At 44.3% G+C, this 26,905-nt stretch overlaps 1 protein-coding gene across 1 annotated transcript in view; it reads left to right on the top strand.

Annotated features, from left to right (window-relative positions):
- Nucleotides 1-26,905, top strand: part of MED13 (mediator complex subunit 13) — a 138,975-nt gene that overhangs the window by 44,619 nt on the left and 67,451 nt on the right. The window contains exon 4 of the mRNA XM_048518588.1: nt 24,699-24,844. Within this exon, the coding sequence (XP_048374545.1) occupies nt 24,699-24,844 (146 nt within the window). The remainder of the gene's footprint in view (nt 1-24,698; nt 24,845-26,905) is intronic.

The following is a 26,905-nucleotide window of genomic DNA, read 5'->3' as shown; positions in this document are numbered from 1 at the left end:
AGACAAATTTAGCACTTTACATCAGACCCGACGTTTTGTCTGTCTTACTGGAGCGTGCAGTGGTTGTGGATGTGCCTCGAAAGCCAGAGAAGGCACAGGCTTGTAATGGTGGCCTCTCTCTCCCCCCCCTCTCTCCCTCCCCTCTCTCCCCCCCTCCCTCTCTCTCTCTCTCTCTCTCTCTCTCTCTCTCTTTCATTGCTCCTCCCTTTCCCCAGGTTTGGAGGTATAAATTTCTAGTTTTGTCAAAATGAAATTGCTGTCAGTTTAAAGGTATGTATGCTTGGGAGGAAAGCGAACAGAAATCTTCGTACATTTTATTACCTGCAGATTTTGTGTCCCGCCCTACTTCCTACCCTGTTTCCCCGAATATAAGACATCCCCAGAAAATAAGACGTAGTAGGGGTTTTGCTGAAGTGCGAAATATAAGGCATCCCTCGAAAGTAAGACTTAGCAAAGTTTTTGTTTGGAAGCATGCCCGACGAACAGAACACAGAAAAATAAGACATCCCCTGAAAATAAGACATAGCACATCTTTGGGAGCAAAAATTAATATAAGACACTGTCTTATTTTCGGGGAAACATGGTAGGAGCCCAGTACTTATTTTGTTTTATCCTCACAACAGCCCTGTGAGGTAGATTAGAACGAGAGCAAGAGCAATCCACCCTAAATTACTCCTACAGTTTAATTACTGAGCAGGGGTTTAAAGGCTTCCCTGGTCCAACTCTGGCACTGAGGAATGCCCACTTCACATGAATTAAATGTAGCTTATGAATTAAATGTAAAAATGTATGCCCATCTCTTCCAGGCAAGATCTAGGGAGAAAATCTGGTGTTTTTGCTCTACATTCAGTTAATGTTTGGGACATGTGATACGACCAGCACAAGCAGATGTGATCTTCAGACGTATTTTATATAATTTTCAAAATTATTGAAAGTGCATGCTGTTCCGTTTTTTTTTTCAGACAAATTATTTCTCAGACAACAGCTCTAGTTCTTTGTGGCTTACGACCCACAGCTGGCTGTCCTTTAAGTCTTATGTCACAGAACACAGAACAGAAGGCCTTTGCTTTCAGAGTCCTCCTCCCCCCTCCCCAAACAATAATGTCAGACATCCATAATTCTTCCGGCTTTGCAGAAGCTGAGAGCAGAACTACGCTGTGGATTGTGCAGTCAGGGGTTCAGATGTCTCACTCTGCTTTTAACTTGGGATAAAGTTCTGCCCTGCCCCCTCTTCAGAGATGCCCTCTCCTGCCGTATGGTCTAATTCTGATCAAACTTTACAGGGTTAGTTAAAGGACTGTTGTTGATATGTGCATAAAGCATGTTGCTTCTCCCGGCTGCCCAGATTTTTTTTAAGTGGCAATTTTATAGTAAGAGGCTATAGCCGTCTTGTTTCCTATGGTAAGTGCAGTCTTTTTCATGGAAGCCTAACCAAGGACCAGATGGAAAATGAAATATGATCTGCATAACTGGTGGTCCCCCACAGAATCAGGGCCCTTCTCTTCCTGCATTTGTTGGGGTTCAGCTGACTCTCACTGACCCGATTAAGAACCATGGGGTTATACCCAGCGTTATTGTTAGAGACGCAGCTGCATAAAATCTTTCTTCCATTTCAGTGGTCCTCAACCTTCCTAACGCCACAACACTTTAATACAGTTCCTCATGTTGTGGTGACCCCCAACCCTAACATTTATCCATTTTACAGATGGAGAACACTGGATGCAGAGAATCTTAGGCGACCCCTGTGAAAGGGTCGTTCGACCCCCAAAGGGGTCCTGACCCACAGGTTGAGAACCACTGTTCCATTTTCATTCAGCCTGGAAGATGACTTGGTCAGTCTGGCCACGTAAAGCCTTGTGATTTCTATGCCAGGCTATTGTAATGCATGTGACACGGGCCTGCCTGTGAAATCAACTTGGAAACTCCAGTTCACCTCTGTGTCCTTCTGTGCAGTCCCACATTGGGACTGCGCTTGTGCAGGCCAGCCATGGAGATTAAATAGCAAGCCTTAGCTAAGGAAAGAACTATCCAGGGTGTACTTCCCCCAAGGCCCAGGACAGGATTTCCCCTCCCAAATGGGACACTAAGGAGCAGCAGTGGCGTGGTGGTTATGAGCAGGTGCACTCTAATCTGGAGGAAACGGGTTTGATTCCCCGCTCTGCCGCTTGAGCTGTGGAGGCTTATCTGGGCAATTCAGATTAGCCTGGGCACTCCCACACACACCAGCTGGGTGACCTTGGGCTAGTCACAGCTTTTCAGAGCTCTCTCAGCCCCACCTACCTCACAGGGTGTTTGTTGTGAGAAGGGAAGGGCAAGGAGATTGTAAGCCCCTTTGAGTCTCCTCCTCCTCCTCCTCCTCCTCCTCCAACGATGCCCATAAAAACTCCCCTGCACCCTCCTCGCTCCGAAAGCGTTGGCTGTCAGGTCTTTGTGTTAAAAAACGACACATTGGGAGAAATTGCTACTGCCTGAGGTACCTTAAGGGTAACACCCAAATCCCCCTCTGTGTCTTCTGCCTTGACTAGGTCTAAGGCCCCACTCTGGCATGCTTAGTCAGAACTTCCTCTGAGCTTCCTACTAAACGGGCTATAAAATGCTCCAAACCTTCAGAGTGGCTGGCTAGGACTGCAGGGGAGTCTTCTTCAAAATCCTTGGTAACGGAGAGTGCTGTCCAGTCGTAGCTCACCTAGGCAACCTTGTAGGGTTTTCAAGGTAGGAACATGAGAACATAAGAAAGAGCCTGCTGGATCAGACCAGAGTCCATCTAATCCAGCACTCTGCTACTCGCAGTGGCCCACAAGGTGCCTTTGGTAGCTCACCTTCAGAATGTAAAAGCAATGGCCTTCTGCTGCTGCTGCTGCTCCTGAGCACCTGGTCTGCTAAGGCATTTGCAATCTGAGATCAAGGAGGATCAAGATTGGTAGCCATAAATCGACTTCTCCATAAATCTGTCCAAGCCCCTTTTAAAGCTATCCAGGTTAGTGGCCATTACCACCTCCTGTGGCAGCATTTTCCAAACACCAATCATGTGTTGCGTGAAGAAACGTTTCCTTTTATTAGTAGTCCTAATTCTTCCACTCCATCAAGAGACGAACAAAGGTGGTTTGCCATTGCCTGCCTCTGCGTAGCGATCCAGGGTTTTTATAGTAGTCTCCCATCTAAATACTAACCAAGGTTGACCCTGCTTAGCTTCTGAGGCGGTTAGGCTATTCTGGACTATACAGGCCACCCATTACCAACTACAGACCCCCCTTCATGGCCCACTTACACACTCTTATTGGGCCACCTCTCCTCCTGTGCTCCTCTGGGACATCTTTGCTCGTGTGAATAACACTCTCTAAAGATGCCATGCTGCAGATTTGAAAAAAAAATCAGCACTTGTGGACTAGCCTGCCTGAGGAGGTCATGAGCTTTTACACACCTCTGTCATTTTGAGAATGCATAGAACAGAATAGGTTAGTATTGTCAAAGCCTTTTACAGCCGGATTCAACTGGTTGTTGTGGGTTTTCCGGGCTGCATGGCCGTGGTCTGCTGGATCTTGTTCCTAACGTTTCGCCTGCATCTGTGGCTGGCATCTTCAGAGGTGTATCACAGAGGGAAGCCTGTTACACGCAGCGTCCTTGAAGATGCCAGCCACAGATGCAGGCAAAATGGTTAGGAACAAGATCGACCAGACCACGGCCACACAGCCCGGAAAACCCACAACAACCAGAAGAGGTTAGGATAACATTTTAATAAAGACAATAAATAGATCTGCAAGTGCAATGGAATAGTTCAGGAGGGCGCCTTTTAAAAGAGAATATAATTGTACCCCTTTCTGTTGTTTGTTATACGAATTATCTTGGTTTTATTGCTTTGTCACCGTAGGAGTTCTTCTCTGCATGGTTTATAGTATGTCAAGTTCCATGCCTTTTTTGTTTGTTTTATTTTCTAATGTTGTAATCCTAGCCCTTTTGCACCGGGTGTTTTATACGGTTTGAATGAATTGTTTTGTTATCTGCCACCTCATTGAGAAAGGTGACCTGTAAATAAACATGTTCTCTTACTACTTCTAACCCTCAAAAAATGGCTTGGACGAAGAACGATCAAGAGCTTTTGAGGTTTTATTTTGGCTTATTAAAACGAGTCTGAGGGTGGCTGGCAAAGCATGAATTGAAATAATACCGTCTGCAAACAGAAAACAGGCTTTAACTTAAACATACTCCCTAAAAGCCAATTAAAAAGGAAAAGCCAGACTCTGATTGTAATTTAGAAGAGCCTATTGAGATTTCAGCAGCAACAACAAAAGGGTAAAGCAAAATATGCTGTTAAAGGCTTTCACGGCCAGAACCAACCGACTGTTGTAGGTTTTCTGGGCCGTTTCACTGTCATCTGGTCATTTTTTGCTCCTAATATTTTACTAGTGTTTTCAGAGGCCTGTCACGATAAGGTGTGTTTCCCTCCGTGATTGTGTGGTGGGGAATATATTTTGTCCATTTCACAAGGGAGGGAGTGAGGCACATTTGTATGTCTCTGGGTGGAGTTCATTTACAGTTGCGTTGCTGTTGCATCTGCAATTACATTTGCCATCGAATGTCTTTGCAAAGCAAAACAATTGCCCTTCTTTTGGGGACCTGCTCTAGCCACGGAGTTTCCCAGGGAACTTTGTAGTGTACCTCTCATCTCTGCACACCTTTGTGAAGCAGTGGATGGTGAGAGATTAATTTTGGGGGATGAGTATGAAATCTGGCAGCAATTCCTGAACAGGTTTGTCTGTGCCTTCTGATGCAATCCGGGGGCAGGTCCAGAGATGCATCTGAGAGTGAGAGGAAGCAAGCTGCCTGCACAGACTTGAAAGTGCCAGTGGTTGCACTCTTCTGGAGTGGAGTAGGATAACTGCGCTGACCCTGGGCCGCCTTCCCACAACTGGCTGTGCCCAGATACCAGTGCATCGTACATCTCAGCTGGCTCCCAATTTGTTTTTGGGCCCAATTTAAGGTTGCTCTTTAAGCCCTACATGGCTGGCATACCTTAATGTAGGGGTGGCCAACCTACGGGGCTCCATGCTGGCGGGGGCTGATGGGAATTGTAGTCCATGAACATCTGGAGCACCATAGGTTGGCCACCCCTGCCTTAATTTTTCATTTTTCATTTTCATTTTGTTACCGCGCTGCCTGGTAACTTTTAATAGCTCCAGACCACCCAGCTCTCGGCAGCGCAGGGGAACACAAACGGGACCCGACACAGCGAGTACAGTGAATAAAAAGAAGGTTTTATTGAAATGCTGACCTATGTGTCAGCACCTCCACACCACGGCAACTGCAACTGCCTAGCAGCTTTACAACATCTTAAATACCCTTTCCCCTGTCGGGAGTCCAGGAGAAATACAGGACATCCCACCACCATTCATTAACAAAATACACAGTAACCAATCATGCATTTGCGATACATGGGAACCAATCAGAGTTCGATGGGCAGCCTCTTCTTAAATTTCGCGGCTGGAGTAAGGCGAGGCGATGACGTAGGCACTGGCGGGAAGAACACAAAGAGTCCCTTGGGTGCCTGGGGTCGGGAAACGAAACTTTGGCTCCGCTATCAATTTCACGTTTAATTTATATCCCGCCCTCCCCCGGACGGCTCAGGGCGGCGAACAACAGTAGTGAACAAACAATAAAGCATAGCATAAACAGCAACAATAATAAGTCATAAAACAACAATATTAACAGCATAATAATGCATCCCAGCATCAACCAATTTAGACATCAATAAAATAGATATAATAATAAACACCAACAAATTTAAATTTAATGATGGCGCTTTGACAGACGGACCTAGCAATATCAATACGGACCCAGCAATATCAATAGCAATAACATCAACAACCATAACAATAACAGTAGCACAAAAACCAGTGAGTAATGACTACTCTCTCTCATACAAACTTAGTTAAGCACAGTCATCATCTGCTGATGACCTGCTTTGGGTGCCCCTACTCTGTGCATTAGATTGATGGCAATCTGGGAGCGCCCCTGTCCCTAGTGGTAAACTGCAGCATTGCAGTCAAAGCTTTGCTCGCAAGCTGAGTTCAGTCCCAGCAGAAGTCAGTTTCGTCAGTTTCGCATAGTCAGCTGGAGGTTGGCTCAGCCTCCTATCCTTCCAGGTTGGGGGTAAAGTGTGGATGGCTGGGGAAGTCAACGGCAAGCCTCCCAGTAAACACAACCTACCTACCCTGTTTTCCCGAATATAAGATATCCCCTGAAAATAAGACGTAGTAGAAGTTTTGCTGAAATGCAAAATATAAGGCATCCCCCGAAAGTAAGACGTAGCAAAGATCCTCTGAAGATGCCAGCCACAGATGCAGGCGAAACGTCAGGAGAGAATGCTGCTAGAACACGGCCATACAGCCCGGAAACCACACAGCACCCAAGCCTTCGACAATACAGCAAAGTTTTTGTTTGGAAGCATGCCCGACGAACAGAACACAGAAAAATAAGACATCCCCTGAAAATAAGACATAGCACATCTTTGGGAGCAAAAATTAATATAAGACACTGTCTTATTTTCGGGAAAACACGGTAGTAAATGTTGTGATGTCACCTCATGGGTCAGTAATGATCCAGTGCTCCAGGGGATTACTTTTACCTAACTTGAGGGGGGGGGGCTCTCCTCAGTTGTAGCTGTCAACAAGCGAAGACCCTTTTATTTCATCTGGCATCACTGCCCTTTGTTTTTAATTGACGTCTCTTCATTTATATATGTGTCTCTCTGTGTGTATAAATATATGTGTATATATAAAATATGTGTGTGTATATATTCATGTGTATATATGTGTGAGTTCTGTTTGTTAACTAGTTTTGTGATGTGTTTTTAAACCGCTCTGTTTTTAGTTCTTAGTCTCCTTGGTGGCCCTAAATTGAGCTGTAAAGCTTGACATAAATCTTTAAAATAAGTAAATTAAATATAAACGGAGAAGTGATGGAGGCCTGCGATTCTGCTTCTCATCTTTTAAGCAGAAGGCACTGGCCGGCTGCTGCGCAGTCTGCTGCCATGCCTTTTTCTGTGCATGTTCATCATTCGGCTGAGAATCCTGTTTTTGTTCCAAAGCAGGGGTCTGCAACCTGCGGCTCTCCAGATGTTCATGGACTACAAATCCCCAGTTGGCCATCCTGGCAGGGGCTGATGGGATTTGTAGTCTATGAAGATCTGGAGAGCCGCAGGTTGCAGACCCCTGTTCTAAAGAAAAGTCCCTGCTGGATATAGACACAAGATATGCAAGGGTCTGCTTCTAAGATTAAAAATACTGCAGAGCAGGGAGACAACCACCGTATTTTCCACCTGCCATGCCTGCTAAAATGTGCCTTATGCAGCACACTTGCTGCTCGTAATTTGCAGGTGACGATTGCAGTTTATCCTAGCTAATGCTGATGAGTTCTCCTAGCTTGAGGGATGACTCTGTACTCTGTACCATCCATATCCTATTGACTTTTATACCTGTACTGCACATCCTGTTCTGCTGGAAGTCAGTCATACGACACAAAGTGTCGGCAAGGAATTGCTGGTTAGAAGTCTTGGGTTGCTTTGCCACTGAGAATAGGTTTGGGACACAGCTTGAACGCTGGCTGTTGGCGCCAGTTTTTCTTTGTTCGTTTTAAAAACTGTACGTAAGCAGTTTGGTTTTATTTGAAACTCTTTCTGGACGTATCATATTGTGGCTGCTTTAACCAAAGTGCTCAGATCAGTGGCTGCCATACTTTATATTGGTGCATATGTGTCATGATGCTGCTGTTGGGGGGAATGGAATTCGCTTTTGCTTTTGCAGGTGCTGTGCTTTCACTTCTAGCTGTAGCCTTGGAGATCTGCGGCTGGAAAGAGGCTCCAGGTTGGACAATGGGAATTGTCTGCTTCTCATATGGAGGTGGGGACCTTACACTTATATTATCTAGAGCAGGGGTCTGCAACCTGCGGCTCTCCAAATGTTCATGGACTACAATTCCCAATTGGCCATGGTGGCAGGGGCTGATGGCATTTGTAGTCCATGAACATCTGGAGAACCGCAGGTTGCAGACCCCTGATCTAGAGTTTGGTGCGCCTTCCGCCAGAACTCTCTTTCTAGTTTCCTGATGTCTTCAGTAAAAGCCTTGAACCCCTAAAGTGATTTGTTGTCTGATCGGGGAATCTGACATTATGTAATCCCTGGCAAGGCCTAAGACCAAACATGGAAAGAGGCAAATTTGCACAAGGATAGTGTGTATTGGTGAGCCTGGCACCCAATACCTCGTACTGCATCTTCACTGGACTTCCACGGTTAGCAGTCCCATCTCTGTTTTTTGTTCCTGTAGTGGTGAGACTTACAAACAGTGTATCCGGTACAAGATTGTGGAACAAAGTTGGACCATCTCCGGCTTGTACATGACTGTGGAGACCTTTTGCAAACGGGTTCTTTGTTTACTCCAGGTGTATTGTTAGTGAGGCTTGTGGTTTTTCTCGGAGGCATTCTTTTGATAGTTCCCCCCCCCTTGACCTTGGTGTGCTAGTTTCCCTTCTAACACCTGAGCAGGAGTGAAAGAATGTAACCACCTGCTGATGGCAAATGTGCTGCAATTGTTCTGTGTATCTGCGGCTCTAATATAGTTAGTGAAAATTTGACAAACGTTTTGAATGACTGCTTTAAAAAAACAGTGAGGAGTATAAGGAAGCAACTGCATTACATTCTTACACTGCCTGGTACAACTGCAGCACTGAAGTGCTTGCACCAAATAAATCTGTTACCAGTTTCTGACTTCCAAGTGAGTTTCTCTGACCAGCCATTTGGCACTCACTGCTGGTCTTTCTCTCTGTAAGAAACAATATCTCAGTATGTGACATATAGGGGCTATGCAGCTCCCATCCCCAAACGCACTTTTGATTTTTATTGTTACATTATGTTGTATTGTTTGTTGTTGGTTTGATTGCACACCGCCCTGAGCCCTTATTAAATTTAATAAATAATAATAGCAATAATTACAGCAAGACTGTACGATGCTATTTTGTGGTGGAGATCCAAAGGAACTTAACCAGTGGTGGGATCCAAAAATTTTAGTAACAGGTTCCCATGGTGGTGGGATTCAAACAGTGGCGTAGCGCCAGTGGGGCTGGGCGGGGCACGATGGGGGCGTGGCCGGGCATTCCGGGGGCAGGGCATTAATAATTTCTCTGTTACTGTAAAAAACTCTTACTGTAAAAAAAAGTTCCTAATTTCCAGCTGGTATCTTTCTGTCCATAATTTAAACTCATTATAGCAAGTCCTATTGTCTACTGCCAACAGAAACAACTACTTCTCCTCTATTTGACTGCTTGTCAAATACTTAATACTTTCAAATACTAAATTTTGTTTCTGGAAATCAAAAGAAGGATACTTTCCTTAAACCAGGAACTTTACCATATTTCTAAAACATGTTTTTAAAACAGCCCAACAGGGAGAATTATCCCGTAACCCACTCTCGGGAACTGGTGAGAACCTGCTGGATCCCACCTCTGAACTTAACCAGTGGGCTGTGCCCCCACCCACCCATCTACCTGGAACAGCTGGTTTTTTGACCCTTACTGAAAGAGGTGGAACAAAGTTGAGTGGGTCCCAAGTCGAGATTCTGTGTGAATGTGTAACAAAGAAGGCATCCATCCCTTACGCCCAGTCTCCCATTCACTTACAGCTGATAAATCTGATAATTTGTGAGACTTTCAGTGTGCCTCTCAAGAGCCTTTGGGTAAATCCTTAAAATTATGGTTTTTGAGCAGAGGAAGGCATTGGGGCCCACAGACTGTCAAATTGAGCTAAGCTTGCAAAAGCTATTCAAGCAGGCTAATGAGCATTTGAATAAATTGTAACCCAGTTTTATAGCCCAAGTAGAGAACCAGTTTAGTTATCTGCAGAATGGGGTTTTAAGAGAACAGGCAAATTAAGCCAACTTGAATGTTTATCTATTCAAATTCTGCCCCGAGTATAGTGTGGCTTTGGAAAGACTAATTACAACGAAAGTGTCCCATCTTTGGGTTGAAAATCAATTTCACATGGAAAGTTAATGAAATATGTTTTAAAGCAGGAAAGCTTGAAGTGGAACAAGTTCCAAAAAAGTGAAGAAATAAAATGCTATAATCTTTAACTTTCAAAGAGGGCGCAAATAAGCCTGAAGTGGCTTCCAAAAAGTGCCTCTATTTGTCGTTGAATATCTTCTCATTCCCAATCTAAACAGAATTGGGTAATTTCTACGGTTTACCCATTTTCTTGTAATCGAAGTTATAGCCTGTTTTAAATTTAAAATTCCTTCAGAACCTACCTTAGTCACAAGCTGCTTCACATAGCCTAGCGACAACACCAAAAGATCCAGTGTGTATTAGACCCGGGGGCCCCTACTTGGGACCTCTAAGGCCTTTTCCACATGGCCAGAGCAACAGCTTCCCACCGGCTTAAAGCCGGTGGAGCGTCGGGACTGCTCCACACGGAGCCGCCCAGGGTGTTTGCGAGGCACTTACCTTTCCTTTCTGTGCAGCGCTGGACGACAATAATAATTAATATTATGAAAATAACCTTTATAAATTTACACATTTTAAATCAATTACAAAGACAGGCCACTAACAAAAATGTAATTACTTAGTTATCATTATAAAGGTTCCAGCTCTTTAAAAAGGACTGAGAACAAGAACTCAGTAGAACAAAGAAACGTGCCAATACATTACAAGTTATGAATGACCCCCGGGGGTCAGAGGGCAGCGTGGGTGTGTCTTTCCAGCTGTCTAGAGCTGCACAGGAAGGAAAAGTAAGTGCCTCGCAAACACCGGAGCGGCCAAAAATGGCGCCCTCACGCCAGTGCAGTTCACAATGTGCCGGCGGGAAGATTCCGCTTTTGAAAAACCTCTCTCCCCGAGTGAGGTTGAAAAGTGGCGTCTTTGCGCCGCTTGGGCGCCACGAGCACTGCCCTGCTGCGATGCAGCTGTGTGTATTTACTGTCCTTGGGGCGCTGTTACTGGGCTGTGCAGAAACAGCCTCTGAGACATGGTACCTGCCAACACCTTTTTTGGCACCTGCCAAGAGTGTTTAGGAAGTGAGTGGGGCCAGGCAGGGCTTTTGCCCAGCAAGGCTCCTGATTTGATTATTACGGATTTGATTGGCTGTGCAGAGTTTTTAAAATGTGCTTTGGCCACCACAGCACAAGGATCTGCACTTGCATTGCTGAAGTAAAGCTGTTGCAGTCATTTTGTGTATGGCTCCGCCTCCTGCAGCAAGCATTTTGAGGCAACCATTTTGACTGCACCCACCATGCAATATCAGAATTCCAAATTTGGCCACAAGCTCAAAAAGACTGGGAACCCTTGTATTAGAACCTCAATTTGCTGTTTTCATTTTGTAAGATCTGCCCAGATTGATTAAGGCATAGGCACACTGACTAGTGTTTTTTACATAGCCAACCACCCAAATTTATTTATTTATTTATTTATTTTATTTTATTTTATTTGATAAACCGCCCTACCCCCAGAGGGCTCAGGGCGGTGGTTCAAGTTGTAAATGTTGTTCAGCATTGGGGGGAGTGTTAAATGCCACATATAAAATATTGGCAGAAAACCTTCTTTCATGTAAACCATGAAGTAGGCCATTCATAACTTGTAACGTCTTGGCACGTTCCTTTGTTCTACTGAGTTCTTGTTCTCAGTTCTTTTTAAAGAGCTGGCGGCGGAGGTTCTGAGGAACTGTTTGTTAAGCATACACGATACATTTCCACTTAAGAATTCTTTGGAACCTTTATAATGATAACTCAGTAATTACGTTTTTGTTAGCGACCTGTCTTTGTAATTGATTTAAAATGTGTAAATTTATAAAGGTTATTTTCATAATATTAATTATTATTGTCGTCATCATTTTTTATCCTGCCTTTCTTGTACTCTAAAGTGGAGCTTAAGGCAGGTAACAAAATAGATGAGAACAATAAGACAACAATAAACAAAAAAAATGTAAAAAGCCGATTGTGAATGGTGTTCCCTGCTGCCAGCATTCATGGGGCCAAAGCCCAGTGGGAGCTGACGAATGTCACCCTTGTCTCCAAAAATGCCACTGGAATGCCCCTAGTTGTGTTGGCCTCCACATTAGGCTGACACAGCTCCAGAAGAGTCAGCTAGAAGCTGGTCGAGTGCCTTGAAACTCAGTGTAGCTCTGTGGCACTTACCCACCCACCCCGTCCCCTGTTTGCCCTCCCTCGAGCCACTGAGTTGTGGAGGCTTATGCCTATGCACTCCCACACATGCAAGCTGGGTGACCTTGGGCTAGTCACAGCTTTCCGGAGCGCTCTTAGCCCCACTTACCTCACAGAGTGTGAGTGGGGAAGGGCAAGGAGATTGTAAGCCCCTTTGAGTCTCCTATCGGAGAGAAAGGGGGGATATAAATCCAAACTCCTCCTCCTCCTCCTCCTCCTCCTCCTCCTCCTCCTCCTCCTCCTCCTCCTCCTTCTTCTTCTTCTTCTTCTTCTTCTTCTTCTTCTTCTTCTTCTTCTTCTTCTTCTTCTTCTTCTTCTTCTTCTTCTTGCCAGCTGGGAGGGCAAACATGTTGACGTGAGCATGCATTGACTCCAGTGACCATTCAGCCCCCACCTCCCCCACGGCCATCTGGATTGGGCTGTCAGTATTGTAATGTGCCATGAGTTTTTACTGACAAATTAGTACCATTCATGACTGTCAACGGCAGTTGATGAGATTGAATTAGAACAGGTAAATGCATTCATAGATGTAGGTGGCTCTAGGCAAACTCGAACCCTTTCAAGCTTGGCCATGAATATGAGATAATTACTAATTCACAGTGCCTTAATAAATATTAATAAGAAAAGGCATGTCTGGGAGTTTGTTTTATTGTCATTGTTCGGTTTTTAATTAAGGTACAGAGATACAAGTGAAGACTTTGGAGGATGTTTTCCAGTACTCAGGTTGGGCCTGCTGCGTTCAAGTTTAGCCTTGAAAATGAAGGCACGTGCTAGGATTGTATTAGAGACAGAGGCCCCTTCCGCACACGCAAAATAATGCGTTTTCAAACCACTTTCACAACTGTTTGCAAGTGGATTTTGCCATTCCGCACAGCTTCAAAGAGCACTGAAAGCAGTTTGAAAGTGCATTATTCTGCATGTGTGGAATGAGCCAGAGTCTTCCCTGGTGAAGGGAACAAACTTGTCCTCTGACGTGGTATCCTTTCTGCCATCTTCAATTTCATCTCCTTTGGGACTGATGACATTGGTATATAAGATGGACCAAATTCTTGTGTATATGGAATGACTTGGATACCTTAAAAAAAGAAAAGAAACATCACAAAATGAAGTTAAGACAAAATGACATTTAATAGAAAGAGTCAGTTCAGTAAAGTAGTTAGGCTGTTAAAAAGTAAAGTTTCCCCTTCAATGATTTTATAGGCAAGCCTCTTTTGTGGGGCAGTTTGCCATTGCTTTCCCCGGCTATTCTTTACCCCCTAGCTGTGTGCTAGGTACTCATTTACCGACCAAGGAATGGATGGATGGCTGAGTTGACCATGAGCCAGCTGCCAGGATATCTGACCCACAGGGGGCTCGAACTTCTGACCGTGTGAGTTAGGCTGTTACTCAGGTTCAAATCCTTGCATGACCATAAGGCTTGCTGGGTGATTTTGGCCTGTTACTTCTCTCAGCCTGACCTACCTCACAGGGTTGATTTGAAAATAAAATGGGGGAACGAGAACCATTTTTTTGAGGAAGGATGTGCTAAATATGTTTTGATTGACCAGATGAATAAATTAATGGAATGCATGAGCCTAGAAAACAGATTTTTTACATTTGTTGTCTAGATGTTAATATACAAACTCAGAGGAAATGTCAAGATATTTCTGATTTCTCTCTTGTCTATTCAAGGCAACACACTGTTTGACCTCCAGGTCCAACATTGATTCATTCCATGTTTTACTGTATAAAGTAGAAATGTTGAATCTCTGGAAATGTTGAAGACGTGGAAAAAATATTTTGCTTTGCTGAAAACAGAAAATGTTGGCAAAAATTGAAATCTATGCAATACTCTTGATCAAACCTAAACCTATTATGCTGCTTTAACAACCTAAAATGCATCATTTATAACGTGGAGCAGAAAATCGTATGCATTTGCATATTTATAGAGGTTGTTTTATACAGGTGAAATTGCAATCATGCCTAATACTAAAGTGAGAGTAGCTCTTTCACTCATTTAAAAAAATCGATTTCTTTTTGAGCGCTTCCTAAAATTTCAGACTTGTTCATTCTAACATTTTGAATGGGTAAACCCTTGTTCTCCTGGAGGCGGAGGACATCTTGATGGGTGTTTCATACCCCGTTCTCTGGGAGGCAGGAACTACTTTTTCTAACTTCCTGTCTTGCCAGCGGACTCCATTTTACCCAGTATTTTTCCTGTCTCTTATGGGAGTGCATGGACCTAAAGCCAGTGGTGGGATTCAGCAGGTTCACACCACTTTGGCAGAACCATGCTTGTAAAATGGTGCTCGTAAACAACCGGTTGTTAAATTATTTGAATCCCACCACTGGAATCGGTTGTTAAATTATTTGAATCCCACCACTGGCTACAGCAGCGCTGTGGGTATTGTAGCTGGTTCTGTCATTCTTTTTGATTCAGCCCTCTCTGCATTCTGCTTTTAGTCAGTCCCATCAGCCAAGGGTGCCGTCATCCTCCAAATGAGAAGGGAACATTGAACCTACCATGACTGGCCCCTCCGCTCTGATTTATGGAGGGTATCATTTCCCCACTGCGACTTAAGAAATGGTCTTGACTGGCAACCAAGGACTGTTATAGAGTTCTTTTCCATTTGAGTAATGTTGTAGTCAGTTACTAAGGCAGGGGTCTGCAACCTGTGGCTCTCCAACTGTTCATGGACTACAAATCCCATCCCATTGGCCTTGCTGGCAGGGGCTGATGAGAATTGTAGTCCATGAATATCTGGAGAGCCGCAGGTTGCAGACCCCTGACCTAAGGTATCTCTGAACGGCTACCTGCAAGTTGTTTTTGGTACATAGTTACACCTTAGCTGACTTTTAGCTATCAACACAAAGATTTTTGTTCATTTTTTACCCTTAACGTTGCTTTCTTTTTGGTGTAGTGATTGGTAATTCTTGCTCTGAAAGTCCTGAAACTGCCAAAAGAGGATGAGGATATTTCTCACCAGTGTTTACAGGCACCTACGGTTTGCCCTGTTCCGATAACTCAAGAGTGCCCCTCAGCGCTCCGTAGAAGGAACAATCATGCTAAGTCCAGTATTACATTCTCCAGTATTACATTCTAAGTCCAGTATTAAATTTCAATGTAGTAAAATGCAAAGTGATGCACATAGGGGCAAAAAATCCAAACTTCACATACAAGCTACAAGGGTCAGTGCTATCAGTCACAGACCAGGAAAGGGATTTGGGCGTCTTAGTTGATAGTTCCATGGGAATGTCAACTCAATGCATGGCAGCTGTGAAAAAGGCAAACTCTATGGCATGGGGATCAGAGGTAAGGAATTGATAATAAACTGCAAAGTTGCTGTCATGTCCTTATATAAAGCAGTGGTGCGACCGCATTGCTAGGAGAGCCTGTGTCCAGTTCTGGTCACGCGGTTATTAGCATTAAACCTAAGGATATCAAGAGATAGGAAAAAGAGAAGTGCAGTGTGGGCAACCCAGGATGATTGAGGGACTGAGCACCACTGGATTCCCTATGAGAGGAGAGACCTAAAGCGTTTATGACTCCTTTTTTAGTTTGGAGAGGAGCTTCGCCTGGAGGGGGATATGCAGAATTGAAGTTGATCTATAAAATTATGCATGGGGTAGGCAAAATGTTGACAGAGAGAAATTTACTTCTCTTCTCACCATATTACTAGAACCAGAGGGGTATTCATTGAAAATGCTGGGGAAAGAATTAGGACGGCTAATCAAAGGAAACACTTAATCTTTCATTGCAACGTGTGATTGGTGATTTTGGAATATGCTGCCACATGGGAGGTGCTTCTGAGCAAACACTCACCTGGATAGCTTTAAAAGGGGCTTGACCCATTATTATGGGGAAGAAGTTGACCCATGCAGTTACTTCAATCTTGATCCTCTTTGATCTGCTGAGATTACCGCAAATGCCTAACCAAGACCAGGTTACTCCCGAGTAAGGCATGCGCCTCCGGAGCCAAGGCCATTGCTTTCTAAACTAAATCCTCAGCATGTGAGGTTCCCAAATTGCCTGTGTTGGGCCACTGCGCAGTTTCGCAGGATAGCTGGACTAGAATTGGACTCTGGGTTGATCCATTTGGACCACTCGGTCTTATGTTCTTATGTTCTTATGTTCTCCTAAGAGATGAAAAACCTCCCTAATAGTTAGACAGTGGCAATACTTTGAACGGTGACTTTGAATGTCAGGTTTACACGAGAGGGTTAAAGAGATGGCGTTTTATCTGCTCCATTTTATTTTCTGCTGCCTCAGCTGAATTCTGCATATTGTTGACAACCTGGCACGAGCCAAGCTGAAATCGTGTGCTGGAAGACCAGTGCAAGTTTTTCCAGCATTAAGGTGAAATACGGTATATATTATGCAGCGATTTTCTTTGGGGTTTTTTTTCCCCTGTCATGTGAAATATATTCTTGGAGTTCAGGTGCTGAGGGAGGATTGGGTGGGGTTACAATTTCAGGTAAAGGAAGCTGGCTTAAGCCCAGCTTTTGCACAACACTGTCTCAGCACAAGCTAGACTTCCTGCAGAAGTGCTGCTCCCTCCTACCTGTGAGTATTTGGTGTCATAGTTTTGTAACGTGCTGTGATAAAAAGCCAGAGGAATTCCTCAGTAATCCCTAAGCTCGATTCTTCTTGTCTGTAGTGACACAGGCACATAGATGTCTTGATTGCTGCGTGTTGGTTCTCTATGTCCACCTTTTTCATTATTACCATTTGGGTCAGACAGGCGTGATTGGAATAAAACACAAAATGGAGCAGCCGTGGCGTAGGAGGTTAAGAGCTCGTGTATCTAATCTGGAGGAACCGGGTTTGATTCCCAGCTCTGCCACCTGAGCTGTGGAGGCTTATCTGGGGAATTCAGATTAGCCTGTACACTCCCCCACACGCTAGCTGGGTGACCTTGGGCTAGTCACAGCTTCTTGGAACTCTCTCAGCCCCACCTACCTCACAGGGTGTTTGTTGTGAGGGGGGAAGGGCCAGGAGATTGTAAACCCCTTTGAGTCTCCTGCAGGAGAGAAAGGGGGGATATAAATCCAAACTCTTCTTCTTCTTCAAAATGGGTGTACCTGACATAATCGCTCTGTGATTGTCGGAAAATGGGCGGTGTTGAGCCTTAATACTTGCGTCCTAGGCACAACTCTGAAATTAAGAGGACCATCTTGGCGTGCTTCGTATGATGAAGAAAATAAATCAAGGCTTCTGTTTCAAGTTATCAGTGGATGGTTATAATCAAAGTCTGAGCGTTGCCTCCGGGGCCTGAGTTCTGTAGGTGAAAGTGTTTCAGCACTCACTGAAATTCAGTCCTCCCAAATAGCTTCAGTTTTTTTTCTCCCCCTTCTACGCTTTTATGCATTAACACGATAAATGCAGTGTTTGTGCCGTTCACTGAACTGTTTTGTTGAGGGGGCACCGAAATGCCATTTTTCTTCTCTGCTTTTGTAGAGCGTTGAATACTAATTTTAAGCTGCTAAGAGAGCTTTGCTTTGTGGCAGCATGCTTGTAACCCCCCCCCCCCCCCGCCACACCATCTAAAGAGATGGGGGAATGCACCAGAAAGAAAAAGTAGCTTTACATGTTTATTTTCATGGGACTTCCCTGTTAGCAGGGCCTTTGACATAGGTAAGCCATTGTCCCAAGCTAGAATTCCTAGAATAACATCAGAGAAATTAAATTGAGAAATTGTGGGAACAAATAACCATTTGAGATGAGAGAGTTTTTTTGTTTTTGATTTCACAAAGTGTGATGAAATGTCTTGAATATAGAGATGATCTGCAACAAATAAATTGTCTCCTTGGGGTGAGGTGCTCTGAATTCTCTTTGCCAAATCTCTTGTGCACCCCTTGATTTGAACTTCTTTGTAATGGCTGCAGTGTTTTGAGAGTCATGTGAGAAAAATTGCTATTTTCATTTTACAGGTGGAGGGACTTTGAGGGGGCAAACGTATATTTCAGGCTCAGGCTGTTTGAATAGTCTTTTCTATCTTGCCAGGAAATCCTGGGAATGTAGTTCTGTAAGAGTGCTGAGACGGTCTCTCTGTTTCTTGGCATCCCCATCAAATTATTAAGATGGGATGCCTGAACTGGTGTGAAAGTTTGTAATGTAGATGTGCTTCTAGATTGCGGCTTGCCTGAAATTTCACGGACTGCATCTCATTTTTTAAATTAAGATTTTGTTAGTACATTTACATCACTGAACACACACACAAAGAAATTCACCAAATTCACAAGGCACATATTCCATAAGCATTTCCAGTTTCTTCTGCACCAAATATTAACATTAAAAGTAATTTTTTTGCAACTTGATCGTTAACCACCTATGTAAAATTGGACCTTTAAAGCTACTATTAATAAAAGTCTCACATTTCTTATTTTAACAATCCTTAACCTTCAGAACCACTAAGCATCAATTTATTTTTACCTGTTTTATCCAAATACTCTATCCAGGGTTTCCGATTGTCCAAAAACTTAATTAAGTTCATTTCTTTGAGTAATAAAGGCCCCTTCCGCACACGCAAAATAATGCGTTTTCAAACCACTTTCACAACTGTTTGCAAGTGGATTTTGCTATTTCGCACAGCATCAAAGAGCACTGAAAGCAGTTTGAAAGTGCATTATTCTGCATGTGCGGAATGAGCCAAAGTTAGCTTGCCTGTTTTTGCCAACTCTAAAGTTTTCAGCTACCATTTTTCAATTGTAGGTATAACTGAAGTCTTCCATTTCTGCCCATAAAGTATTCTTGCAGCTGCTGTCATGTATAAGAACAAAGTTCCATATTTTCTTTCTAGAGTTCTGTCCGTAAGTCTATAAGCCTCAGGTTTCATTGGTATATTTGTCTTTAAAATCCTTTGAATTATTGTATGTATTGACCTCCAAAATTCCTTCGCTTTTCCATACATCAGTCGTAACTGAAAAAGACTGCAGGTGATTGTTGAATTCATTGTCTGTGATGAAAGTCTGGTTTTGCTTCTATGTAATGTGAAATGGTAGAGAAGTGGACTTTTCCCTATGCAGATTTGGTACTCCAATCTAAGTCCATTTATTTTAGGGGGTTAGACTGAAGGAAATTTGCAGAAGGATTGCACTGTTCACATAGGATTCCTGTGTTCTTCCGTCTGTTGTGCCAAAAGGCGGCATGCAAATTTATATTCTTAAAAATTGTGCCTTCAGATGGGAGTGTATATGTGAAACGGGGGAGGGGAAGGAAAACTGCAGCTGGATTAAAAGCTTCCGACTCAACTGCTGAATTTTCAAGGCTGGCATTTACCTACGGCCAGTTTAAAAATTAGTTCCTTGTCTAGTTCTACTTAAGGCTTGCCTGGATGTCTCCCTTAGCGTGTGTATTGTTAGATCTGACAATTTAATTGAAGGGAAGAGTGTCTAAATTCTTAGCCAAGACTTTTGTCTTTCAAATGCTCATTAGTTATTGAAGATGAGGTATTACAAACACATTAATTTTGAACAGCCTAATTAAATATACCTTTCTCATAAGGGTTGTTGCTTGTATTTTCTTACTTTCTGAGACCCTATTGCACTAATTATCTTTTATTTTGAGACCAAAGATCCAAAAGTCTTAGATAAATGGCTGAATCTCTCTTATAAATGAGAGCAGTGGATCAGTCTTTAAGGAAAGTTATTGTAGAACTGTGGTGAGTAACTAGTTTTACAAACCACTTTGAGGAGAGGATGGAAGTGAAGGGTCAGTCTTTACCCCCAAAGTGGGTCCAGTAAGTCCTGTAGCCACAATGCTGTGTCAGTTGCATTGTTACCAAAATCGTTATCCCTGCATGGGTTGTAATATGCAAAGCATCCTTCACATGGGTAAGAACTAGCATGCATCACCTGGCAATTAATCTTGGGAACTTCAGCCTGTGTGTGCCAGTGTCCCAGTTTGGGGCAGGAGTCCAAAGGAAGGAGGGAGAAAATAGCTCTTAAATAAGGCAAAATTTTGTTCTCTTAAGATACAGAGTGGCCGTAATAAGAGGAAGAAGAGTTTTGGATTTATATCCCCCCTTTCTCTCCTGCAGGAGACTCAAAGGGGCTTACAATCTCCTTGCCCTTCCCCCCTCACAACAAACACCCTGTGAGGTAGGTGGGGCTGAGAGAGCTCCGAGAAGCTGTGACTAGCCCAAGGTCACCCAGTTTCCCCGAAATACCCAGTTTCCCCGAAAAAAAGACAGGATCTTATATTAATTTTTGCTCCAAAAGATGCATTAGGGCTTATTTTCAGGGGATGTCTTATTTTTTTCCATGATTTTGCGCCCCCACGTGATCAGATCAGCTGCGCCGGGGAATCTGTAACTTGGGCTTATTTTTAGAGAAGGGCTTATATTTCAAGCATCCTCCAAAAATCCCGAAAAATCATGCTAGGGCGTATTTTCAGAGTAGGTCTTATTTTCACGGAAACAGGATAATAAAGTAGATATAAATCGGTGATGCCCTCTTGGCAGACAGGGAGCCACGTGTTAACTCTTTGACATGTCACCGGTGGCTCTTCCGAGCACCACTCTCCGTGGCACTTGCTTTTGTTTCAGGAAAGTGGGCAGTTTCTTTAGACATTGGGATTCTTTCATTATTACTGTGCGCCCAAGATAACAATAACAGTGCTGCTTTTTAAGCATAACACAACTTGTCCATGAAGTATTGTGGAGAATCCGGTGTACGCAGTTGAATGAGGCGGTGGGAGGACTGTGAAATATCAGCCCATAAAACAAAACTAGTTGCACACAGAAAACTTACAACGGAGAGAGGTATTTCCCCACTCCATTTCAAGCAGCAATCAATCAAAACTTTTATTACGTCCGTGGACCAGCATAAGATAAATGAAATAAGGGATAGCGCACAAAGGAGAAAACTTATTAAAACAGCAAGTACTAAAAGGGGTAAAAATGTAAAAGAGAATGGGTGCAAAACCCGCACACTAGGGCCATTGGCAAGATGTTCATGGACTACAGTTCCAATCAGCGCTGGCAGGGCTGATGGGAACTAGTCCATGAACTGTAGTCCATGAACATCCGGAGAGCCGCAGGTTGCAGACCCCTGGTTTAGGATCACTACACCAGGGGTGGCCAACCTGTGGTGCTCCAGATGTTCATGGACTACAATTCCCATCAGCCCCTGCCAGCACGGCCAATTGGCTATGCTGGCTGGGGCTGATGGGAATTGTAGTCCATGAACATCAATGCTGGCAGGGCTGATGGGAATTGTGGTCCATGAACATCTCTGCACATCATATTTAAAACAAATTGCAATCGTTATAATAAATGAATTCGTTTTCCATTTATAAGAAGGAAAAATGAATTCATTTATAATGATTGAAACTCATTATACCAGTGATGGCGAACCTTTTCGAGACCGAGTGCCCAAATTGCAACCCAAAACCCACTTATTTATACATAAAAGTGCCAATAAAATTAACCTTGCAAGATACTAGGAGGGTTTTAGTTTAGAAAAAGCAGTTTGCGGCTCCAAAGGCACATTACTCAGGGAGTAAGCTTTGGTGGAAGCAAAGCCATGCACAGCAGCAATGGGTGACTCGCATGACCCTAGGAGGGTTTACTCAGAAGCAACCCCCATTACCAGCAACCGAGCTTACTCCCAGGTAAAGGATCGTGCCCAGGCTAGCCTAGATATGTGTGTGTGTGTGTGGGGGGGTGATTTTCCATCCCACCCCCACATGATGAACTCTGTGCATGTGTGCCCACAGAAAGGGCTCTGAGTGCCACCTCTGGCACCCGTGCCATAGGTTCGCCATCACTGCATTATACATATGCTGCGTGGAATTCATTTAGAATTCAGATGGAAGAGAACTTTTAACACCAGAAAAAATAAATAAGTAAATAAATAAGTGTGTGTGTGTGTGTGTGTGTGTGTGTGTGTGTGTGTGTGTGTGTGTGTGTGTGTGTGTGTGTGTGCGTGGTACACACACATTTTACACACATAAGCTTATTAATTAATGGAAATCTGGAGGAGCACTTCAGAGCTTGCATGCATTTCATTTTACTATAATGAAAACCAAAGCCCTTCTCCTTGCCTCCAAGATCAAGGGGGTCTCCAACCTTCAGATCTCCAGATGTTCATGGACTACAATTCCCATCAGCCCCTGCCAGCATGGCCAATTGGCCATGCTGGCAGGGGCTGATGGGAATTGTAGTCCATGAACATCTGGAGAGCCACAGGTTGCAGTCCCCTGCTCCAGACATACAAGGGCTAGTATGGCATTGGGGAGAGGTGACCCTGCTTGCGCAGAGGGCTATATTATAGCTATATATTGTTGTTTGTGTATTGCTTCCAGTGTAGGGTGGCGGTTTCATATTCTCCAGATACAGGATCACACAGCCGCCAGCTTGGCCAATTGGCCATGCTGGCAGGGGCTGCTGGGAATTGTAGTCCATAACATCTGGAGTGCCAAAGGTTCACACCACGGGTCTACAGTGCAGTGAGTGGCGAGCCTTTGGCACTCCCAGATGTTATGGACCTACAATTCCCATCCAGCCCCTGCCCAGCAGTGTACTGGAAAAGTGCTGGAATGCTAACGGTCTTCAGTCCAACGGGACCATCTGCACGAGCAGGGGAGCAGGCTCAAGATAACTGGCTTTGAATTTGGGGGCGGCCAGAGGCTGTTTTTATGCATCTTGAGCCTGGTGCTTGTGAATGGGGTGGAAAGAGACTGTGACTGGCCAAAAATACATCAGGAAATGAAGATTAAATTTCATTAGAAGGCTTATAGAGTAGCTGCTAACCCACAAGGGATTGGAACTTGAGTGATCGCATTAGTCAGAGTATCTGACAGGGGCCACATCTCTGCCTCACTAGGCGATGAGGTTTTGCATCATCTTTTGGGCAAACAGGCATTTAGGAAGACTCTCGATTGCGTCAGGCTCGGAGCCGGGAGCCCTGCCCTGGATCGACCCAGACTAGCCTGGTCTTGTCAGATCTCAGAGGCTCAGCAGGGTCACCCCGGGCTAGCATTTGGATAGGAGACCTCCAGGCAGTGCCAGGGGTGTGACAGAGAGGCCGGAAATGGCAAACCACCTCCCAGTGTCTTTTGCCTTGAAAACCCTGCTGGGTTGCCATTAGTCAGCTGTGACTTGACAAAAGACAAATAAAGGCAGCTGGGAATCTTTCACATGGTCACAGGCTTGTTGTTATTGCCCTGCAAAACTGTATGATAAATTGTGCCAAATGTGGAAGGGCTCTAGAACTCTGATTGACTTTTGATTAATTGACATGGTCAAGGAGTGCCCTGGATACACCTGCTGCTTTTCTCAGGGATCCTAGGAAGCACAGAGTTTAGGACAAGGGTCTGCAACCTGCGGCTTTCCAGGTGTTCATGGACTACAATTCCCATCAGCCCCTGCCAGCATGGCCATTTTGCCAGATGCTCATGGACTACCATTCCCATCAGCCCTGCCAGCATGGCCATTTGCCAGATGTTCATGGACTACAATCCCCATCAGCCCTGCCAGCACAGCCATTTTGCCAGATGTTCATGGACTACAATCCATGGCTTCCTTGCCAGCGTGGCCATTTACCCAGATGTTCATGGACTACAGTTCCCATCCAAGCAGCTGGTAGGAGCTAAATCAGGAGCATGTAGTCCATGAATGTCCTGGAAAGCTTGCAGGTTGCAGACCCCTGGTTTAAGGTCCGCCTACACCAGGGGTGTAGCCAACCTATGGCTCCAGATGTTCATGGACTACAATTCCCATCAGCCCCTACCAGCGGCCATTTGGCTGCATGCTGGCTGGGGCTGATAAAGTATAATCCATAATTTTATCAATGTGTCCATCTGCTGGCAGGGCTGATGGGAATTGTAGTCCATGAACATCTGGCAAAATGGCCATGCTGGCAGGGCTGATGGGAATTGTAGTCCATGAACATCTGGAGCACCATAGGTTGGCCACCCCTACCCTACACAAAAACTTCTCCACACAACCCTATTGCATGTGGTGTTATGGTGGAACAGGGGGCCAGAACTGGCCCTGTGGCCTCTCATCCACTGATGCTCCCCATAGGTTTTCGATATGACTGATCAGGAAATGAAATCTTGCCCTTATTATGTGTTAGTTTATTTACTTACAGTCATAGACCAGTTCAGAAAAATGTCAACGAAATACACATTCAAGCAAACACCACAATAGCCAAACTGGCCAGAATCAAGGTGAGCCCATTAAACCGTTAAAATGAGCATATTAAAACCTTACCAAAAAATCCAACTGTAATACAATATAACAAAACATTTCCTTGTAATAATTATTTAGAATTGCTTTATCTAAAACCAATTATTATAGGAATCACCTTTGTTCTTTTTACAAATACTCCAGGCAACCCTTGTTATATGATTCAGGTAGTTAAATGGTTCTTTCTCACTTGCTTGGCTGATGCTGCATTCGAATAGAAATGCTTTGAGATGCTTTTCTCTCCTGCCTTTTCACAGTTTTGTTTGTTTGTTTAAGATTCTTCCACATTCTAACCAATGTTGTCTTCTTCTCCTTTTTCCTCAGCGAGCATTTGTCCTGCTCATTCACCTTCTTCTTGCATGGGGACAGCAACGTTTGCACCAGTGTGGAGATCAACCAACACCAGCCAGTGTATTTTGTTAGCGAAGAACATCTTACCCTGGCCCAGCAGTCCAATAGCCCTTTTCAAGGTAGGCATCTTTGGCTGATTTCAGCATTTATGTCCCTTTGCTTTTCACACTCTGGTGGAGGTTTGGTGCTGAAGGGGGATCAAGGAGGAGGATTCGGCAGGCTCTTCCACCATTTGCATTGTCGCTTTCCAGATTGTTTTGCCTGGTTCCTCTTTTTCCGACTTTGTCATGAAGAGCTTCCTGTCTCGGGAAAACTCACTTGGAGCATGAAATGAATGATGAGACTCTGTATGCAAATGAGCCATTTTGATTGAATGGTGCTTGGAGCCATTTTCAACACTAAATTCCAAATGCCAAAAGATATCTCAAGTGCACACATTGGTGTTATACTGGCACACTTTTCCTGTTTGAGACTTTTTGAGTGTCCATTCAAGGCAAGACTGAGCGTGTCTCTACGTCACGTGTGAAATGACTCATCTGCATTACAAGCCTGTTAAATTTTCCTCCCCAGATCATTCCAGTATAAAAAGTTTCAAATTATGGACAGTTCTGGTGTAAGATGTCTATGTTTTGAGTCTAAATCTTGCTGCCTGCACATTTCATTAAAATATAGAACTCCCTACATGACACTACATGCTTTTTATTCCTGTAATTGCACTGAAACACGCATGCCTGAACATGCTCACACTCCCCCCCCCAATTCCTCTACATGCAAGTTAAAAAAAAAAACCCAAACGAGTCATGTTTGGCAAGTTTTCAGCTGCCTCTTGGCTGCTGTCAGCTATTTGAAGGGTAACTTTCCGAATATAGACTGGTTTATTTGCACTTTCAGAGACTATCCTTCTTCTGTTACCAGTTTTTTAAAACGGCACTCTGGCCTCTTGGTTGCATGGCTGCGGTGTCAGGATTCAGTAGACGGGGCTGATTTATTTATTTATTTGTGGTGCACGGAACAGAACATTTACCATTCTCCTCGCTGCTGCTTTTCTCTTTATGAGTGAGTTGTGTCAAATGATCTGATTAATTAATAGCTGTGGTTCATAGTGCACTGATTTTGACATAACTCTTGTGTTTTGGGCATGTATATTGTAATAAAACACCGCAAAATTCTTCTCCTGAGATTGCCGACAGGCCTGCAGAAAAATGTTCTGTCCCTGTAATAGAGGTTTAAATGTGTCAGGATTTGCAGCCGAGGCTTTTCATGACACAGAGGTAAAATAACATCCCGGTAAGCGTCTATTAAGGGAACAGGACTTTTTTCCCTCGAGGCACTTGGCAATTCCAAATTGCCGGCAGGGGGAGGCTCCTTACTGCAGCGTGAGGCAGCCCAGCGCAGACTTTCCTGTTCGTTAAAACAGGGCATTTCTTTAAAATTGCATTCTTCTGTGGTATTCTCAAATCTTGTTAATGGAAGCATCCTAAAAGTTACAAGAATGGGATGGAGAGAGAGCATTTTCTCCTATACACTAGGACAGGGATCTGCAACCTGCGGCTCTCCAGATGTTCATGGACTACAATTCCCATCAGCCCCTGCCAGCATGGCCATTTGCCAGATGTTCATGGACTACAATTCCCATCAGCCCCGCCAGCACGGCCATTTGCCAGATGTTCATGGACTACAATTCCCATCAGCCCTGCCAGCATGGCCATTGCCAGATGTTCATGGACTACAATTCCCATCAGCCCTGCCAGCATGGCCAATTGCCAGATGTTCATGGACTACAATTCCCATCAGCCCTGCCAGCATGGCCATTGCCAGATGTTCATGGACTACAATTCCCATCAGCCCCTGCCAGCATGGCCAATTGGCCATGCTGGCAGGTGCTGGAGAATTGTAGTCCATGAACATCTGGAGAGCCACAGGTTGCACCCCCTGCACTAGGACTTGAGGGCAGCCAAGAGGTCGATGGGCAGTACTCACAGGAGAGGTGAAAAGAAAACTATATTCAGTGAGTAATTAAATTGTGGAATTCATTGCCATGGGACATAGTAATGACCACGTGCAGAGATGGCTTTAAAAGGGTGTTAGCCCGATTCATGGAGGAAGGGTTCATCAATTGCTACTAGCCATGGTGAATAATGTCCATATTCAGAGGCATACCAGTTGTGGGATGCAGCACT

The sequence above is a fragment of the Sphaerodactylus townsendi genome, linkage group LG16 (genome assembly GCF_021028975.2).
Source record: "Sphaerodactylus townsendi isolate TG3544 linkage group LG16, MPM_Stown_v2.3, whole genome shotgun sequence".
Classification (NCBI taxonomy): domain Eukaryota; kingdom Metazoa; phylum Chordata; class Lepidosauria; order Squamata; family Sphaerodactylidae; genus Sphaerodactylus; species Sphaerodactylus townsendi.
The sequence above is the reverse complement of the archived record's forward strand: the minus strand, read 5'-3'. Positions and strand labels throughout refer to the sequence as shown.